At 46.1% G+C, this 15741-nt stretch overlaps 3 protein-coding genes across 6 annotated transcripts in view; all 3 read left to right on the forward strand.

Annotated features, from left to right (window-relative positions):
- The window catches only part of LOC132455372 (E3 ubiquitin-protein ligase TRIM39-like), a 66941-nt gene extending 64850 nt beyond the window's left edge, over positions 1 to 2091 (forward strand). Inside the window, exon 3 of one of the 2 annotated variants that reach the window (XM_060049215.1) lies at positions 1637 to 2091. In XM_060049215.1, coding sequence (XP_059905198.1) covers positions 1637 to 1686 — 50 coding nt within the window. In that variant the 3' untranslated portion in view covers positions 1687 to 2091. Of the gene's footprint in view, positions 1 to 64 lie in introns of both variants that reach the window. The other variant, XM_060049214.1, reaches the window with a different exon arrangement.
- Positions 1 to 15413, forward strand: part of LOC132455373 (E3 ubiquitin-protein ligase TRIM39-like) — a 61845-nt gene extending 46432 nt beyond the window's left edge. The window contains exons 1-2 of one of the 2 annotated variants that reach the window (XM_060049216.1): positions 12816 to 13281; positions 13389 to 15413. In XM_060049216.1, coding sequence (XP_059905199.1) covers positions 13391 to 15016 — 1626 coding nt within the window. In that variant the 5' untranslated portion in view covers positions 12816 to 13281; positions 13389 to 13390 and the 3' untranslated portion in view covers positions 15017 to 15413. Of the gene's footprint in view, positions 1 to 12815; positions 13282 to 13388 lie in introns of those variants that run through there. The other variant, XM_060049217.1, reaches the window with a different exon arrangement.
- LOC132455409 (C-type mannose receptor 2-like) lies at positions 6837 to 11554 on the forward strand. 2 transcript variants are annotated; one of them, XM_060049281.1, is made up of 7 exons: positions 6837 to 7687; positions 7830 to 7868; positions 7975 to 8275; positions 8597 to 8736; positions 9562 to 9781; positions 10195 to 10364; positions 10711 to 11554. In XM_060049281.1, exons 1-7 carry the CDS (start codon positions 7654 to 7656, stop codon positions 10776 to 10778), a joined length of 972 nt encoding a protein of 323 aa, XP_059905264.1. In that variant the 5' UTR covers positions 6837 to 7653; the 3' UTR covers positions 10779 to 11554. The 2 variants fall into 2 exon arrangements, with proteins under 2 accessions (XP_059905264.1, XP_059905265.1); XM_060049282.1 differs by lacking the exon at positions 10711 to 11554 and adding an exon at positions 10553 to 10700.
- Positions 15414 to 15741: the final 328 nt, after the last annotated feature.

A 15741-nucleotide genomic window follows, 5' to 3' on the forward strand; every position in this document is an offset into this window, starting at 1 on the left:
TCCTTAGGGAATTAAAAAAAATAATGGACTTGCTCAATACATAAACCTTGTCGTCTGTTTCTAGGAATGGCCTCTGCTAACACTTCCGGGTCTGAAGAGAACTTTTCATGTTCCATCTGTCTAGATGTGTTCAACAGTCCAGTTTCCACACCATGTGGACACAACTTCTGCAGAACCTGTATTACAAAGTACTGGGATGATCAAGTCAAGTTCAAATGTCCTCTTTGCAATATGCCTTTCAACACAAGACCTGATTTAAGGATTAATACCCTCTTATCAGAGCTGGCCGCTCAGATTCAAACATCCATACGAGTAAAAGATAAACTCTGTGTTAAACCCGGAGAAGTTCCCTGTGACGTCTGTACTGGGACCCAGCTGAAGGCCGTGAAGTCCTGCCTGGTGTGTTTTATCTCTTACTGCCAAACCCACCTGGAGCCACATCAGAGAGTCGCAGTCCTGAAGAAACATCGTCTTTCTGGGCCTATGGACCGTCTGGAAGACAGGATGTGTAAGAAACACGACCGACTTCTGGAGCTCTTCTGCCAGACTGAACAGGTGTGTGTGTGTCAGTTCTGCACAGAGACAGACCACAAGTCCCATCCTGTTGTACCTCTTAAGGAGGAATATGAAGTGAAGAAGGCCCAGCTGGTGAAGATAGAGGCTGAAGTCCAGCAGATGATCCAGGAGAGACTAAATAATATTCAGGAGATTGAAGACACAGTTAATCGCAGCAAAGCAGATGCAGACAGAGAGATAGCCGATGGTGTGCACATCCTCACTGATCTGAAGCGCTGCATTGAAAAGTGCCAGGATGACCTCAACCGTATGGTTAAAGAGAGACTGAAATCCACAAAGAAACAAGCTGAAGACCTCATCAAAGAGCTGGAGCAGGAAATAGAAGATCTGACCAATAGAAGCTCAGAGGTGAAGCGGCTCTCACACACTGAAGACCACCTCCACTTCCTCCAGGCCTTCAGATCCCTGAAGGATCCTCCACCCACCAGGGACTGGACAACTGTGGAGGTCCGTCCTCCGTCATACGTAGGGACCTTGAGGAGATCCCTGGATCAGCTGGAGGAGACACTGAACATGGAGATGAAGAAGCTGCGTGATGCTGAACTGAAGAGGGTCCAGCAGTATGAAGTAGATGTGACTCTGGATCCTGATACAGCTCATCGAAGGCTCATCCTGTCTGAGGATGGGAAACAAGTACATGATGGAGGTGTGAGGAAGAAACTCCCAGACAACCCTAAGAGATTTAAATATATATATGTTCTCACAAGGCAGAGCTTCTCAGGGCGATTTTACTTTGAGGTCCAGGTTAAAGACAAGACTACATGGTGTTTAGGAGTGGCCAGAGAGTCCATCAACAGAAAAGATCTCATCATATTGACGCCTGAGACAGGTTATTGGACTCTTTACTACAACAAGGATGTGTTGGCATTTCATGATAACACTGATGTCTGTCTCCCTCTGAGAGCTGAGCTCCAGAAGGTGGGGGTGTTTGTTGATTATGATGAGGGTCTGGTCTCCTTCTATGATGTGGAAGCCAGGGTTCCTATCTACTCTGCTACTGGCTGCAGCTTTACTGAGCCTCTCTATCCATTCCTCTGTCCAGGCAACCATGATTTTGAAGGTAACAACTCTGCCCCCCTGATCATCTCACCTGTCAATCAAACAGACTAGGACCTTTCTTTGTTAATAAAATAATCAAATGACCAAAACAACTAATGTTGTTTCATGAATTAGAATCTCTACTATGTGAGATCTGAGAGAACTGTATTCACATCTTACTGTTGTCATAGAATAAGGAGTAATTCAGTAGGAAGTGAACCCTGACTATTATAAACGATAACCCATTCTAAATGATTAGATAACATTATATTCTTCATTGTCTGTTTTCTCCAGTCTTTTAAGGTTTACTGCTCTACTATTGTTAATGGTTGCAGTCATGAATAGCATGGTTTTAAGGTTTGATATGTGTTTCATAATCATCTCAACATTATTGTTAGTTTATACTTCGGAATCATAAATGACAACATAATCAAATGTAAAAATACTTTTCTGATGTTAATAAAAATGGAAAAACAGCTGATGAGTCAATGACTGTTGATGTCCACCATACAGCAACCCAACATGTGTAAGACAAAGATCACAGTTACTACATGTCAAGATTCTCTCCATGTGTGTGAGTACTGTGACTTTGCCTTGCGTGGCAACCCCGTTCCAACTGGGGGGGGTCGAACCACGCCCGCACCGGGAGCAGCGCCCTCCCCTTCGGACGGGTGGTCCGAGGGAGGTATGTGCCGCTCAGCCTGGCGTCGCGGGAGCGCGCATCAAGCGCACCCGGTCGATCACGGGCATCGGGATCACCTGGGGGAGGGAGGCGGCAGAGGGCTCTGCTATCACACCAAAAGATGCATTTGCTGCCCGAACGAGTTGCCGCCGAAGTTTTGCGGCGCCGCAAATCAAGTTTTGCGGCGCGTCGAAAGTTTTGCAGCGCGGCAAAGGTTTTGCGGCGCGTCAAACATTTTGCTGCGCCGCGAAAGTTTTGCCGCGCCGCAGTTTTGATGCGCGGCAAGTTTTTCCCGCGGTGCTTCTGAATTCATTCACAACCATGGCCGATATTACGAGCATTGCATGTCTTTACCTGTTGTGGAAGAGGGAGAGACGTCGGAATGCCCGTCGTTTATGGGTTCATGAAACCATTCGGAGCCGTACAGAGCTCGGTGAATTTCACCGTCTTCTGCAGGATCTCCGTCTGGATGGCGAACGCTTCCAGCGCTATTTGAGGCTGACTCCAGCCCAGTTTGATGACCTGCTAGCTAGGATCGGTGCTAGGATCTCTCGGTTGGACATTTATACTTATATATATATTTATAACTGGCCACGGTGGTGTTGAAGATCACCGGGTATGCGGAGACTGCAATTATTATCTTCTCCTCCATTTTAGCGCCCTGATCTGGATCAGGTAGTGAACTCAAGCTCACTCCAAGGGAGTAACACTGATTGGCTGTTACGGCATGTCACTCAGTGGCAATGCCTCAGTGGCAACGCTGTTGAACGCTGATTGGCTGTCATCACGCGTTTGCTGCCGAAAAGTTGAAATATTTCAACTCGAGCAGCATTTGACGCGCCGCAAAATACGTGAACGCGCCCTCCTCCCGTGCCCGCTGCCGGGCACGGGCATCAAATTTTGCTGCCCGTTTTCTCGGCAGCAAATGCTGCGGCAGCAAAGCAGCAACGCGTCTCTACATTCACTTTGAATGGGATCGTGACGCGCGTCAACTTTTTGCATCTTTTGGTGTGAACGCAGGGTTAAGGACCGAGCACGCTCCAGACGGGGGAACAGCCGAGTTGGAGAGACGCGGTAGGGGGAGATCGCACAAACCCATAACGCTAATACGCTTCCCCCCAGGACTGAGTGGGAGAAGACGGGAGCGATTGAGACGCCGACGTCCTCGCAGCCGGACCAGACCCGGAGACGGCCCCTTCTTACCCCATAAGAGGAAGAACTTATGTTGTCTTTTGTTTTACCTTTGTTCCCACGTGAGGTACACGAATCAAAACCGCTGACCCGCAACCCCTGTTTGAGCGTCTGCTTTGAAAAGCTCAGCCGCCGACGATCGGGGTTGCCAGACTTGTCATCACTCCTCTCTCCTTCTCCAGACGTCCCCCGTTATATGGATCTTAGCCTCCAGTTTGGAGAGGGTACTAGGGCTCACTCCAAATAATGCCGCAACCTGGTTTTGCAGAACACCAGCTTGAAGTTGCCCAATCAGGCACCTGATTGGCAGCACCTGGGCGTACCAACAGCTCAAAACAAGTGTCAATAGCAACAGCAAAATAACCTGTTTGGCAATGGCAGAAAAGATTTGGCATATTTTTCATGGGCGCAACCCACATGCCCATCCTACAAATGCCTGTCCCTTACAATGGGGTGCCATTTGAAAGGGAGCTAAACAGGCTTTCCAACGGTATAAGATGTATTGCTCATTTATGGATATGAAACGCACAGCATACTTGGATCTGGCATTGGCAAGCATTTTATGCTCAAGCTCAGATCCTTGCTTAAGTTTTCCAGACATGATCCAGAGTTTATAAGCTTCACAATGCTCAGTATGATACATCGCTACATGCTCATTCCAGCCGGGTCTGCTGTTAGACTTCTTGTTCTGTGTGTCATGTTTATGAAAAGGTTTACCACCATCATACAGGGCCGACACCACATTGTCATACATGGAACAGAGGTCTCTCTTATGCTCTACCCTTGTACAATTGGCATCTTTACACAAAATAGCTTCTTTAGGCAGATGTATATTACTTAATACACTAGGCAAGGCAAGGCAAGGCAACTTTATTTATATAGCACTTTTCATACACAAGGCAGACTCAAAGTGCTTCACATATAAACATTGTCATACAATAAAATAAAATAATAGATATTTAGCTGAAAGCTAAAGCAAAAAAAATAGAAAAAGGCATAAAATAGAATAGAAAAAGGCATTTTAGTATTAAAATAGAAAATAAAGGCAAAGTTAAATGTATTTAAGATTTAGCAGAAAGCTATAGCAAACATAAAAGTCTTCAGTCTTGTTTTAAAGGTGCTCAGAGTTGGGGCAAGTCTTAAATCCTCTGGGAGTTTATTCCAGCTATTTGTTGCATAGTAACTAAATCCTGCTTTCCCATGTTTTGTGTTTACTCTGGGGATAATTAACAGATTGGTCTCAGAGGATCTTAGTGGTCTAGAAGGCTGATGTAGTGGAAGCATATCAGTTAAATATTTTGGGCCTAAACCATGTAGGGATTTATAGGTTAGCAACATGATTTTAAAGTCAATTCTCTGACCTACAGGAAGCCAATGTAACGATTTCAGAATTGGTGTAATATGATCAAATTTTGGTCTTTAATAGAACTCTAGCAGCAGCATTCTGAACAAGCTGAAGCTTCCTCAGAGTACACTACAATTACCCTTGGATGCATTTGTTGTTTCGACACATACATAAGGAGAGGATGCACTGTACTATCTGCGTAAACCCCTTCTGTAGTAGAAGAAAGTATCCCAATTGAATGGCAATGGTTTGAATTTCGTTTAATGGGGTCCATGCACAGAATCTAAAAGATTTTCCCCTCGTGTCTGAGTGCCGAGACTTTGTCTTGTCAGCTCTCCTCTCCTTTCCTCTATCCTCTCCTCTCTTCTCCTCCTCCTTCTCTCTCTTCTCCTCCTCCTCTCCTCTCTCTTACCTCTGCTCTCCTCCCACTGGGGGAGTTCAGCTGTAGTGAATCACCGTGGTGCAATGGCGCGCTCACGCTCGTAATAATAGCAATAATTAAACCTTTATTAAGGCCCTTGGGGACATTCCTTCCCTGCATTTAACCCATCCAGGTGCTACTATTACTAGTACCACACTCGGAGCGTGCAGCCACAGAGTACGGCGCTCAGGGGTGAAGGTGCCTTGCTCAAGGGCACCTCAACGTCGTCTTAGGTGGGAGTAGAACCTACAATCCTCTTATCGGTCGAGCCACTTAACCGCTAGACCACCAATACTTTTAGATTATCATCAACTGGATTTTTCTTTTTTTATGTCAACAATCGAGACTGGCTATGAAGTTGGGGGGATCACACCATGAGAGGAGGAGGATGGTCCGGATCTGCGGCGGTCCGTTGTGAAGGAGCCGTGCAGCTCCACATCATTCCAGTTCAAGCATCAAGTCAACCCTTATAAGGAAGAGACGGTGGGGAGGAGGCGGAGCATGTGGGTGTGCAGGACAGAGAACTCAGGGGGATGTGGTGCATTCTGATTGGATGTAGCGTATGGAATATGGACACGCAGGCACACACACACACACACACACACACACACACACACACACACACACACACACACACACACACACACACACACACACAGTGTTTAGGCAAAAAATATCAATAAAAAAATTGAAATAATGTACCCGCTGCTCAGAGGCTAAGTGGAGCCACTTGTGTAGTGTGTGTGTGTGTGTGTGTGTGTGTGTGTGTGTGTGTGTGTGTGTGTGTGTGTGTGTGTGTGTGTGTGTGTGTGTGTGTGTGCACCGTGGCGACGCCTGCAAAAGAAAACAAACAAACAAATGATTAAAAACAACACAGAATGAAACAGGCCGTCTCTTCCTGCCCAGGTACCTCAGTGTGGGGCCCCGTCTAAAGCTAGGGCCCCACTACACGCCGTCTTCAACCTGAAGCCATCATTAAACCATCGAGCAGTGCACGTTCAACCAGTGGCGTGCGCCGCTCGCCCAGTCTGCAGACTCACGTGACCACCGTAGTCTTCTGGGAACACAAATCTAGAGACGGAGGACGGACGGACGGCCGCAGTGTGCTGCTCGCCCCGCACTAGAGAGAGGGTGTCCTCCCACGATGTCCCGACACCATCACAGTGTTACAGGACAGACATGGACGCCGTACCGCGGCTCGCCGCTGGTGCTATTCGTACAGCGATCCGCATGGAATGAAAGCCAGGAAGACCAGAAAGAAAGAACACGGTGTCCACCTCCGTCTGTGAAGGCCACACTCACCCCACTGTCTTTGTTGTTGACTCACTGGCACGGTGATGCAGCATTACTCCAGCTCTGCGGTGATGCAAAGTGGTGTGCGCTGTTGTTGTTGCTGACGATCAACTGTCTTGTTGTGGACGTTATGCAGTTTTGCATATTATTTGGTGAGTGTTTGGGCGTTGGCCGTTGGTGCAGTTCGTTACTGAAGGCCCGGACTCCAACCCCACGACACGCTACTGCTTAACAGTAGCGTGCACGTTTGCACAGATGCAACCGGACTCGTTCATTCGAGTCCATTTTTTTTTCTGCTGAAGAATTAGCATCAAACGGGTCAAAACTATATTGTCTGTCCCCATTGTCCCTTTTGTAACTGTGATTGAGGTCTACACAAATGAAATCAAATTGAGTTTTATGAACATGAGCCAATATGATGGCGATTTGAATAAGGAAAGCCTCAGCCACAACAAGGGGTATTTTCAACTATAATTCCCGTTGTTGTGAGCATAGTGTTTTACTAGGCCCCATTGTCATGACAGAAGATGCATCACTATTTCTATTGCTGCGCTGCACACGGCGCTGTTTTTAGAGTCAGTTTGGTTGAGTTTCATCTAGATGCCTGTGCCAGGACCGGTGGCTGTGGTGCGTTGCGTGCGTTCGTTCCATGACCTTTTCTCCCCTAGACGTACCGGATCAACTGATTTCCTCACCAAGCACTGCCATTCCACACCTCCCGATGAAGATCATGGAAACCTGTTTTTCATACACTCGAAATAAGCTGCCGGTCGGCTGATGTATTTGCAAATGAGAAGGCAAATCTGTCACTGAAAATAGATGTAAATGCTCACACATCCCAGGAGGACGGCGGAGCTCTGCTAGTGAGTATCCTCTTCAAACTAGAGTTACAACGTTAATCGGATCTCCAGCACCTCTGTACTCGCGACCTCCTCATTGGTTGAACTCCACGGATTACAGTAGTATCATTAATAAGTAGTTATTGTAACATTTAAGCGATTTATTCTTTTCACTTTGATCTGATTATTCGATCGGGGGGTGTGTATCTAGACTAGAGGCTAGCGTCATCAATAAGTTAGTCACTGAGGATTTTGTTTCTGCAGTACCATGGGGTCCAGTCGTCTCATCTGCAGTTTCATCGGTAGGTAATCCACATTGTTGGTAATGGTACCTTTGGTATTAGCTGAAGCACCTTTACCTCACCCCCCCTCCCTTCCAATCACAGAACACCCTGTCCTGGTTTTATCCCTGATGTACCGATCATGTATTTCCTCATGCACCAGGTGTTCTCATCCACCTGCGGGAGTCACCTCGATGTTCAGGTATTTACATGTGAAGCAAGTTATCTAGACACACAAGTCATGCGTTTTTTGAACCGTAGAACGCAACTTGACTAAACTCTGCTCTGTGGTCTCACTCGCTCCCAAGCTGCATCCAGCATTGACGTGCCGCTGAGAGGCGCGGCCGTTCAGTCTTCCACCTATTCGGGCCGGAGCGCTGGACATGCCAGCGCTGGACTGGCCATCGATGGGAGCTGCAGCCCTGCTCTGAGGGACAGCTGCGCTGCAACCAATTACACGGTCAATCCGTGGTGGAGGCTCCAGCTGGACGGTGTGTACAGGGTGTCTGTGATCGAGATCACTAATATGCACTCAACAAGGAAGTGGCTCGACGGCGTGGAAATACACATCGGCAATTCACTGGTCAACAACGGCAACGACAACCCGAGGTGAGTCACGATACCAACCTCCTCTCTAATTGGGTTCGACCCCCAGCCAACATGTAGTGGGTTGGATAAAGTGTCTTTGGATGAAAGTTTAAATGACTAAGTAGTTAAGAGTGTAAGTCAACCCCCTGTTTCAACTTATTCTGTAATCCCCATGGAGCTACACGGCCACTTTATGATCCTTTTTAAGTAGCCTACTGTCATTGTGAATGAGAAAACTGGTTGGCCGAGTATGGCATGTACATTTTTTAACCCCGGTTTTCTCTAAACGGCAGACTTATTTTAGTTGCAGTGATAAAATGGGATTGATTCTCTCTCCCTCAGGTGTGCCATCATCCACGATGTCCCCGACGGCTTGACTCAGACTGTCCATTGCTGGGGAATGGAAGGAGTGTATGTCAACTTCTACAAGCCCACTACAAACACTACATTCTTGGTGTTGTGTGAGGTCAAAGTGTACGGAGGTAGGAACCCATTCTATCAATCAACGTCATCATTGGTGTGGGGATGGGTGAATGACTGCAACTTTTGGTTAGGGTAACACAGTTTCCGGTTATACCTGTGTGGTTTGGAACCCAACCCGGTTTAATATTATGCAAAGCGACTGTATGGCGTCGGTCGAGAGGTTCTGGCAAATTCAAATGTAGCCTGTTGCTTACATCATCAACTTGTGTTGATGCTAAACATGACTTTTATGACTGCAGACGGAGCAGAAGTGTACGCTGTCTGTTTTCACAGTTCAAGTGTGCTGAGATTTGAGTGTGACCGTCCCTTTTTACAAATAAAGTGTTTCTAAACGTCCCACACAAGTGATTAATTTAGTGTCACTATGACGCTTTTTAACGTTTGTGTCTACCAAAGGCCTTAAAGGGGTTATATCATGCTTTTTCGCCTTTTCCATTCATTTAGATTGTGTGGCTACATACATACATACATCTGTGGCCGTCACAGATGTATGTACTGTATGCATGTTTTATGTCTGCTAAACTAGAAGATCTAAGTCTGAGCCAGGGGGAGTTCCGCGCCCACCGAGAGAAACGCAGAAATCGGTTTTGCAGAAATGAAACAATGTGAGAATAGTATGAGGTATTTCTAACATACATGCATATAACCCTATTCTAGTAGTAGCCTACCCCCAAATGCAATTATTAACCTCAAAAAAGCAGATATGGGATCTTCAGTAGAATATTAGGGAGGGATTAGGTGTCTGGCTCAAAGTTACCTTATTGTACGCTTACAGGGCCAAGAGTGGAGGTCCCTCACCCCAACGCTGTCTTTTGGTCCCCTAGAGTTGGCCCCCCCTCCCCCCTCCATCAGCACTCCGGGGGTGGGGATGAACGTCACCCTGGTGGGGAAGCGGCTGTGCTGGTCAGACGCCCTGTTCTACTGCAGAGACTATCACTGGGACCTGCTGACTCTCAGGGGCCCGGCGGAGCAGGAGATAGTTGACGATCTGGTGGCTCGCGCCCCCTTCCCGCTAACCAGCCATCTCTGGGTGGGCCTGCGCAGGTACTGGCCAGGCCTTACGGCTCAGTTATGGGGTCCACGTTGACGCAACGCTAGGGGGTTCACTGACCAATGACGTCCTTGCCTCCGCCTCAAGAGCCTCCCAAAGAGTGGAACCTTCCGTCGAGTCGACGCAGCAGCGAGGGCTGTGATTGGTCCGTTCACTAAAACCCGGCGCAGAACCAAAACTGGTCCACGACTGCGTCGAAGCGTCTGCGTGGTCGTTATGTTGCGTCGAAGTGGAACCATAACTGAGCCTAAAGTGTCTTTTAAGCATAAAGGTCTGTCCTTATGATCATCTGTCTGTCCATCCGATCACTTGGTCTTCTATTCATTAACATTAAAATAAGCCAAGTTCAACATTTGTCTCTGCTATCCCACCCGGGTAACACTTTAAACTCTTTCCATGTCTGTAGGTCTATTCTAGGAAGCTCTTGGTTCTGGATGTCGGGTGACCCAATGGACTTCACCCAGTGGGACGAGGCCTCACAGGAGCCCAGCCCCTGTGGGGGCATTTCCAGCAAAGAACGTTCCGCATGGAGGCAACGCTTTTGTGGGGAACATCTCAACTTCATCTGTTTCACAGGTCGGTGTCCAGTCTATAGACCCATAACCAGGTCCTCATCAGCCAAATCGCTGAACCTCCTTCAAATCTGCAAGCATGCACCAACGTGTGCGACCTATATGCAATGCATGTACAAGGGACTCTCAAATAAGATCTTATTTTTCACTCAACTTCTTTGAATGTCTGACATGATTAAAAGTTTGAAATAGGTTGAAGAAAAGAGGTTGAAGCTTCCTTTTTGGGAAAACTGGAAAAATTAAAGATCTTTCAAGTACTAAGCTCCCCCTAGAAGTCTGAACAAGGAGTGAAATGAGCTCTTTGTCTTTTACACAACTTTAATTAACCTTCTTGTATCTATTGTCCGCAGGTCCGACAGGAGGGAAAAAGGTGCGCTTCTTTAGTACAACAAGAGTGAAACCAACTTGTAAAAACTAGGTTTGTCTCGCTGGAGAATGCAACTACTGATTCCCAAGTAGTCCCGTAGTGAAGATTCTGAATGCTTTAGCACAGAGCTTGTCTGTGGTAGCTAGCCAGTTCTGCATTTTGCTTACAAACTCACGGAAGATGTGTATCCATGAGATTAGTGCTCTAATAGCTTGAACGTGTAAGTAGAAGTAATACATTTACTTTAGAATATAATCATTGAACATCCATATGAGCAGATCTGGTTGACGTTGCATTAGTCCTTTGATTGAAATGTGGAGATTGTGAGAATATGCTATATAAATACTATATAAAATATTGGTCATGTTTTATTTCTATGTCTTTAATTCTTGAAATAAAGAGAACAATTTAGTTTCCTTTGATACGTTATTGAATGTCTCAACTGTTTCAAAAAAATAATTTCTTCACTGATTGACATTTAGAATGCATGTTTCAATATTTAAGGTTTTGTATGAAACAGAGATTTCTGAAATGGAACAGCCAAGGGAACATATTTTGATTATTGCTAACTTGGAAGATCACCTTCATAGATCAGCTATAAAGAAGAAAAATTCAAACTTGTATTCACATGATGGATAGCAATGGAATGCTTTCCAGATCGTGTCATGATGGTATCTTTCATTGAGTGCCTTGTAGCCATATCACCATTTTTTAGAAACCCATGTATTACAGGATTGATGCAGTTTCGAGATGGTTTAAGTTGATCATATCTTATCATCACACCCATTATCCTTGATGAACCGAGACCATTGTTGAGCTCTCTTGTTCTGTCTCTACTCTCTCTTCCTCTGTGCTCCGTAGCACTGGATAAACACTGCCTTCTCTTCCCACTCAATCCTTTCCGTCTCACCGTCTCGTTTGCTCTTTCTCTCCTTCTCTCACCCTCTCTGGCTTTAGTTCTCTCTCGCTCTCCAACCCAGCGTTCCAGTGCAGTCCATGAGCAGAGTCCTCTGTATTTGGATATTGCACCGACTGCATTTGCCTGCAAGGATTTAAAAGAGCAAACTAAAGCCGTCTTCAACGTGGCCGTTGAAACGCAAATTGAGATAACGAGCAGCCCAGAACTGTCCGATGCACGGAATATTATTGTATGTATTATACAATTAAACGTGTTGGTTTATTGTGGGAGTGTGTGTGGAGGAGGGCGGGTTTAAGCCGCCTCCCCTGGACGAGTCTGATTGGACGCTGGTGCTGGGGGCGGCCAATGAGAGCCCAGGTTCATCCAGACACCTCCACCCACACTCTGGGGGTTCTCCTGGACGGCACCCCCCACCAGGCCGCGTATCATCTCCAACAGACCTTTGGCAACAAACAGCCACATTAGTTTCTAATATAATTTTCAGTTGGGTGACATTAACCTTCGTATGATAATAATACCAATAGTGTGCTCTGAGGCCCCCCCCCTTACGGCGCCCCTTCTCATTACTAACCTTGGGTTGAGGCGAGGCAGCAGCAAGGGCTGTGATTGGTCCGCTAACTACATCATTTAGGGCCATAGGCTTTGTATGTAAATAATGAAAGTTAAAATATGTAACTTTTAACTCTGCACTACGTCCCCGACCTCACCGGGGACCTGTCGTCCAGCCGCTCCAACAGCTCCACACAAAATGACCTTTGATGGTTTCCATCAAGTACTTATTTGGGAGGCTTTATTTTCTTTCTTTTTTTTCGTTTGGAGGAATTTTGAATCAGATTACTGGAAACAAACAACTAGAAACACGACAGTCTACATGAGGACTTATATTTACACTTTTGTCAAATGGTAACAGGGACACACAGGTAACAGGGAATGTGTGTGTGTGTGTGTGTGTGTGTGTGTGTGTGTGTGTGTGTGTGTGTGTGTGTGTGTGTGTGTGTGTGTGTGTGTGTGTGTGTGTGTGTGTGTGTGTGTGTGTGTGTGTGTGTGCGCGCGAGTGTGTGCGTGCGTGCGTGTGTGTGACTTTTACCAGCAGGGGGTGCACTAGTACTTCAAACGCAGCAAGCTTTCCAAAAGCAAAAGGAAATCCCCCACTGAACAGACCGTATCGCTGCCTGCTGCTCTCAGCTCTGCTGCTTTTGTGTGCACTTTGCGCGTGCACATCGTGGAGAGTTCCCACAGCAGCGTAGGGCCAATGAACAGCTCTTCGCTCTCTGCCGGTTTCTGTTGAAAATCGGATCGGGGTTGGATAAAAAGTATTCGGGGAAGCCCCGGAAACCCGAATAGATCTACAATGATGATCCCAGTTGTAAATAACCATCGAATCATGTCTCTCGTTCTGCACCGGCTCTCTCTTAACTCCAGAAAGAAGAGAACGCATTTGAAGAGGCCGACACAGTAAATTAATGTAGTGCTGCACTCACTTGCCGAAGGGGCGGAGCCAGGTGTTAGGAGAGGAGGGGAGATGACGTCATGTTGAGGAAACGAAACCTAAAGCACACCGACGTATAAGCAGTTCTGTCTTTCAGGAGATAATAACACGCATTAAATAGTCCGACGGACAGAAACAACAACAAGGTGAGTAAAGCAGCACAACTTTGAGATAAGTTGTAAACACTTTTGCAGTTAGGAATAACAAAAATAATGGGATTGCTCAATACATAAACCTTGTCGTCTGTGTCTAGGAATGGCCCGTGCCAACGCTTCCTGGTCTGAAGAGAACTTTTCATGTTCCATCTGTCTGGATGTGTTCAACAGTCCAGTTTCCACACCATGTGGACACAACTTCTGCAGAACCTGTATTACAAAGTTCTGGGATGAACAAGTCAAGTACAAATGTCCCGTTTGCAACAAGCTTTTCGACACAAGACCTGATCTACAGGTCAATACCCTCTTTTCAGAGATGGTTGAACGATTTGGAACGTCCGTTCGAGTAAATGAGCAGCCTTGTGTTGAACCAGCTGAAGTTCCCTGTGACTTCTGTACTGGGACCCAGCTGAAGGCTGTGAAGTCCTGCCTAGTGTGTCTTATCTCTTACTGCCAAACCCACCTGGAGCCACATCAGAGAATAGCAGGACTGAAGAAACATCGGCTGGTCGAGCCTATGGACCGTCTGGAAGACAGGATGTGTAAGAAACACAATCAACTTCTGGAGCTCTTCTGCCAGACTGAACAGGTGTGTGTGTGTCAGTTCTACACAGAGTCAGACCACAAGTCCCATCCTGTTGTATCTCTAAAGGAAGAATATGAAGTGAAGATGGCCCAGCTGGGGAAGATAGAGGCTGAAGTCCAGCAGATGATCCAGGAGAGACTAAATAATATTCAGGAGATTAAAGACACAGTTAACCGCAGCAAAGCAGATGCAGACAGAGAGATAGCCGATGGTGTGCACATCCTCACTGCTCTGAAGCACTGCATTGAAAAGTGCCAGGATGACCTCAACCAAATGGTTAAAGAGAAACTGAAATCCACTGAGAAACAAGCTGAAGACCTCATCAAAGAGCTGGAGCAGGAAATAGAAGATCTGACCAATAGAAGCTCAGAGTTGAAGAAGCTCTCACACACTGAAGACCACCTCCACTTCCTCCAGGCCTTCAGATCCCTGAAGGATCCTCCACCCGCCAGGGCCTGGACCACGGTGGAGGTCCGTCCTCCGTCATACGTAGGGACCTTGAGGAGATCCCTGGATCAGCTGGAGGAGACACTGAACATGGAGATGAAGAAGCTGCGTGATGATGCTGAACTGAAGAGGGTCCAGCAGTATGAAGTAGATGTGACTCTGGATCCTGATACAGCTCATCCCTGTCTCATCCTGTCTGAGGATGGGAAACAAGTACATCATGGAGGTGAAGTGAAGGAACTCCCAGACAACCCTAAGAGATTAACAAAGGGTATATGTGTTCTAACGAGGCAGAGCTTCTCAGGGAGATTTTACTTTGAGGTCCAGGTTAAAGACAAGACTGGATGGTTTTTAGGAGTGGCTAGAGAGTCCATCAACAGAAAAGATCTGATCATATTGACCCCTGAGAATGGTTACTGGACTCTATTCTTCAACAAGAATGGGTTGGTATTTAAAGATTACCCTGCTGTCCGTCTCCCTCTGAGAGCTGAGCTCCAGAAGGTGGGGGTGTTTGTTGATTATGATGAGGGTCTGGTCTCATTCTATGATGTGGAAGCCAGGGTTCATATCTACTCTGCTACTGGCTGCAGCTTTACTGAGCCTCTCCATCCAATCCTCTGTCCATGGCCCTTTGATTATGAAGGCATAAACTCTGCCCCCCTGATCATCTTACCTGTCAATCAAACAGACTAGGATCTTTGTTTGATAGTAAAATAATCAATCGACCATAACAACTATTGTTGTTTCATGAATTAGAATCTCTACCATGTGAGATCAAAGAGAACTGCATTCATATTTGCTGTCATATAACAAGGAGTAATTCAGTAGGAATTCAACCCTGACTATTATAAATGATAACCCATTCTAAATTATTAGATAACATTGTATTCTTCATTGTCTGTTTTCTCCAGTCTTTAAAGTTTTACTGCTATACAATTGTTAATGGTTGCAGTTACGTATAGCATGGTTTCAGGATTGATGTGCATTTCATATTCATCTAAACATTATTGTTAGTTTGTACTTCGGAATCCTGAATGACAACATAATCAAATGTAAAAATACTTTTCTGATGTTAATAAAAATAGAAAAATAGCTGATGAGTCAATGACTTTAAAGTCCACCATCCAACAACCCAACATGTGTAAGACAAAGATCACAGTTACTACACGTCAAGATTCTCCCCGTGTGTGTGAGTACTGTGACTTTGTCTTGTCATCTCTCCTCGCTCCGTCCTCTCATCTTAGTTTCTCCTCTCTACTTCCTCTCTCTTCTTCCGCTCCTATCTCCTATGTCTGCTCTCCTTTCTAGCTCATCCAGGATTGTGTTAATTAATGTTTAGCATGTACATTACATATGTGTAAATTCCCGTTTGACTTGTCTTCACTATAGTCTACTACCTGTGTCCTGGCGCATACAAG

The sequence above is a fragment of the Gadus macrocephalus genome, chromosome 4, assembly GCF_031168955.1.
Source record: "Gadus macrocephalus chromosome 4, ASM3116895v1".
NCBI lineage: Eukaryota > Metazoa > Chordata > Actinopteri > Gadiformes > Gadidae > Gadus > Gadus macrocephalus.

What these genes read in the sequence shown, in the direction of transcription:
- LOC132455409 (XM_060049281.1), top strand. Translation starts at nt 7,654, where the DNA reads ATGGGGTCCAGTCGTCTCATCTGCAGTTTCATCG. An exon ending in TCTCATCTGCAGTTTCATCG is followed by an intron (nt 7,688 to 7,829) that starts GTAGGTAATCCA and finishes CTCATGCACCAG; the next exon opens with GTGTTCTCATCCACCTGCGG. An exon ending in GGAGTCACCTCGATGTTCAG is followed by an intron (nt 7,869 to 7,974) that starts GTATTTACATGT and finishes CTCGCTCCCAAG; the next exon opens with CTGCATCCAGCATTGACGTG.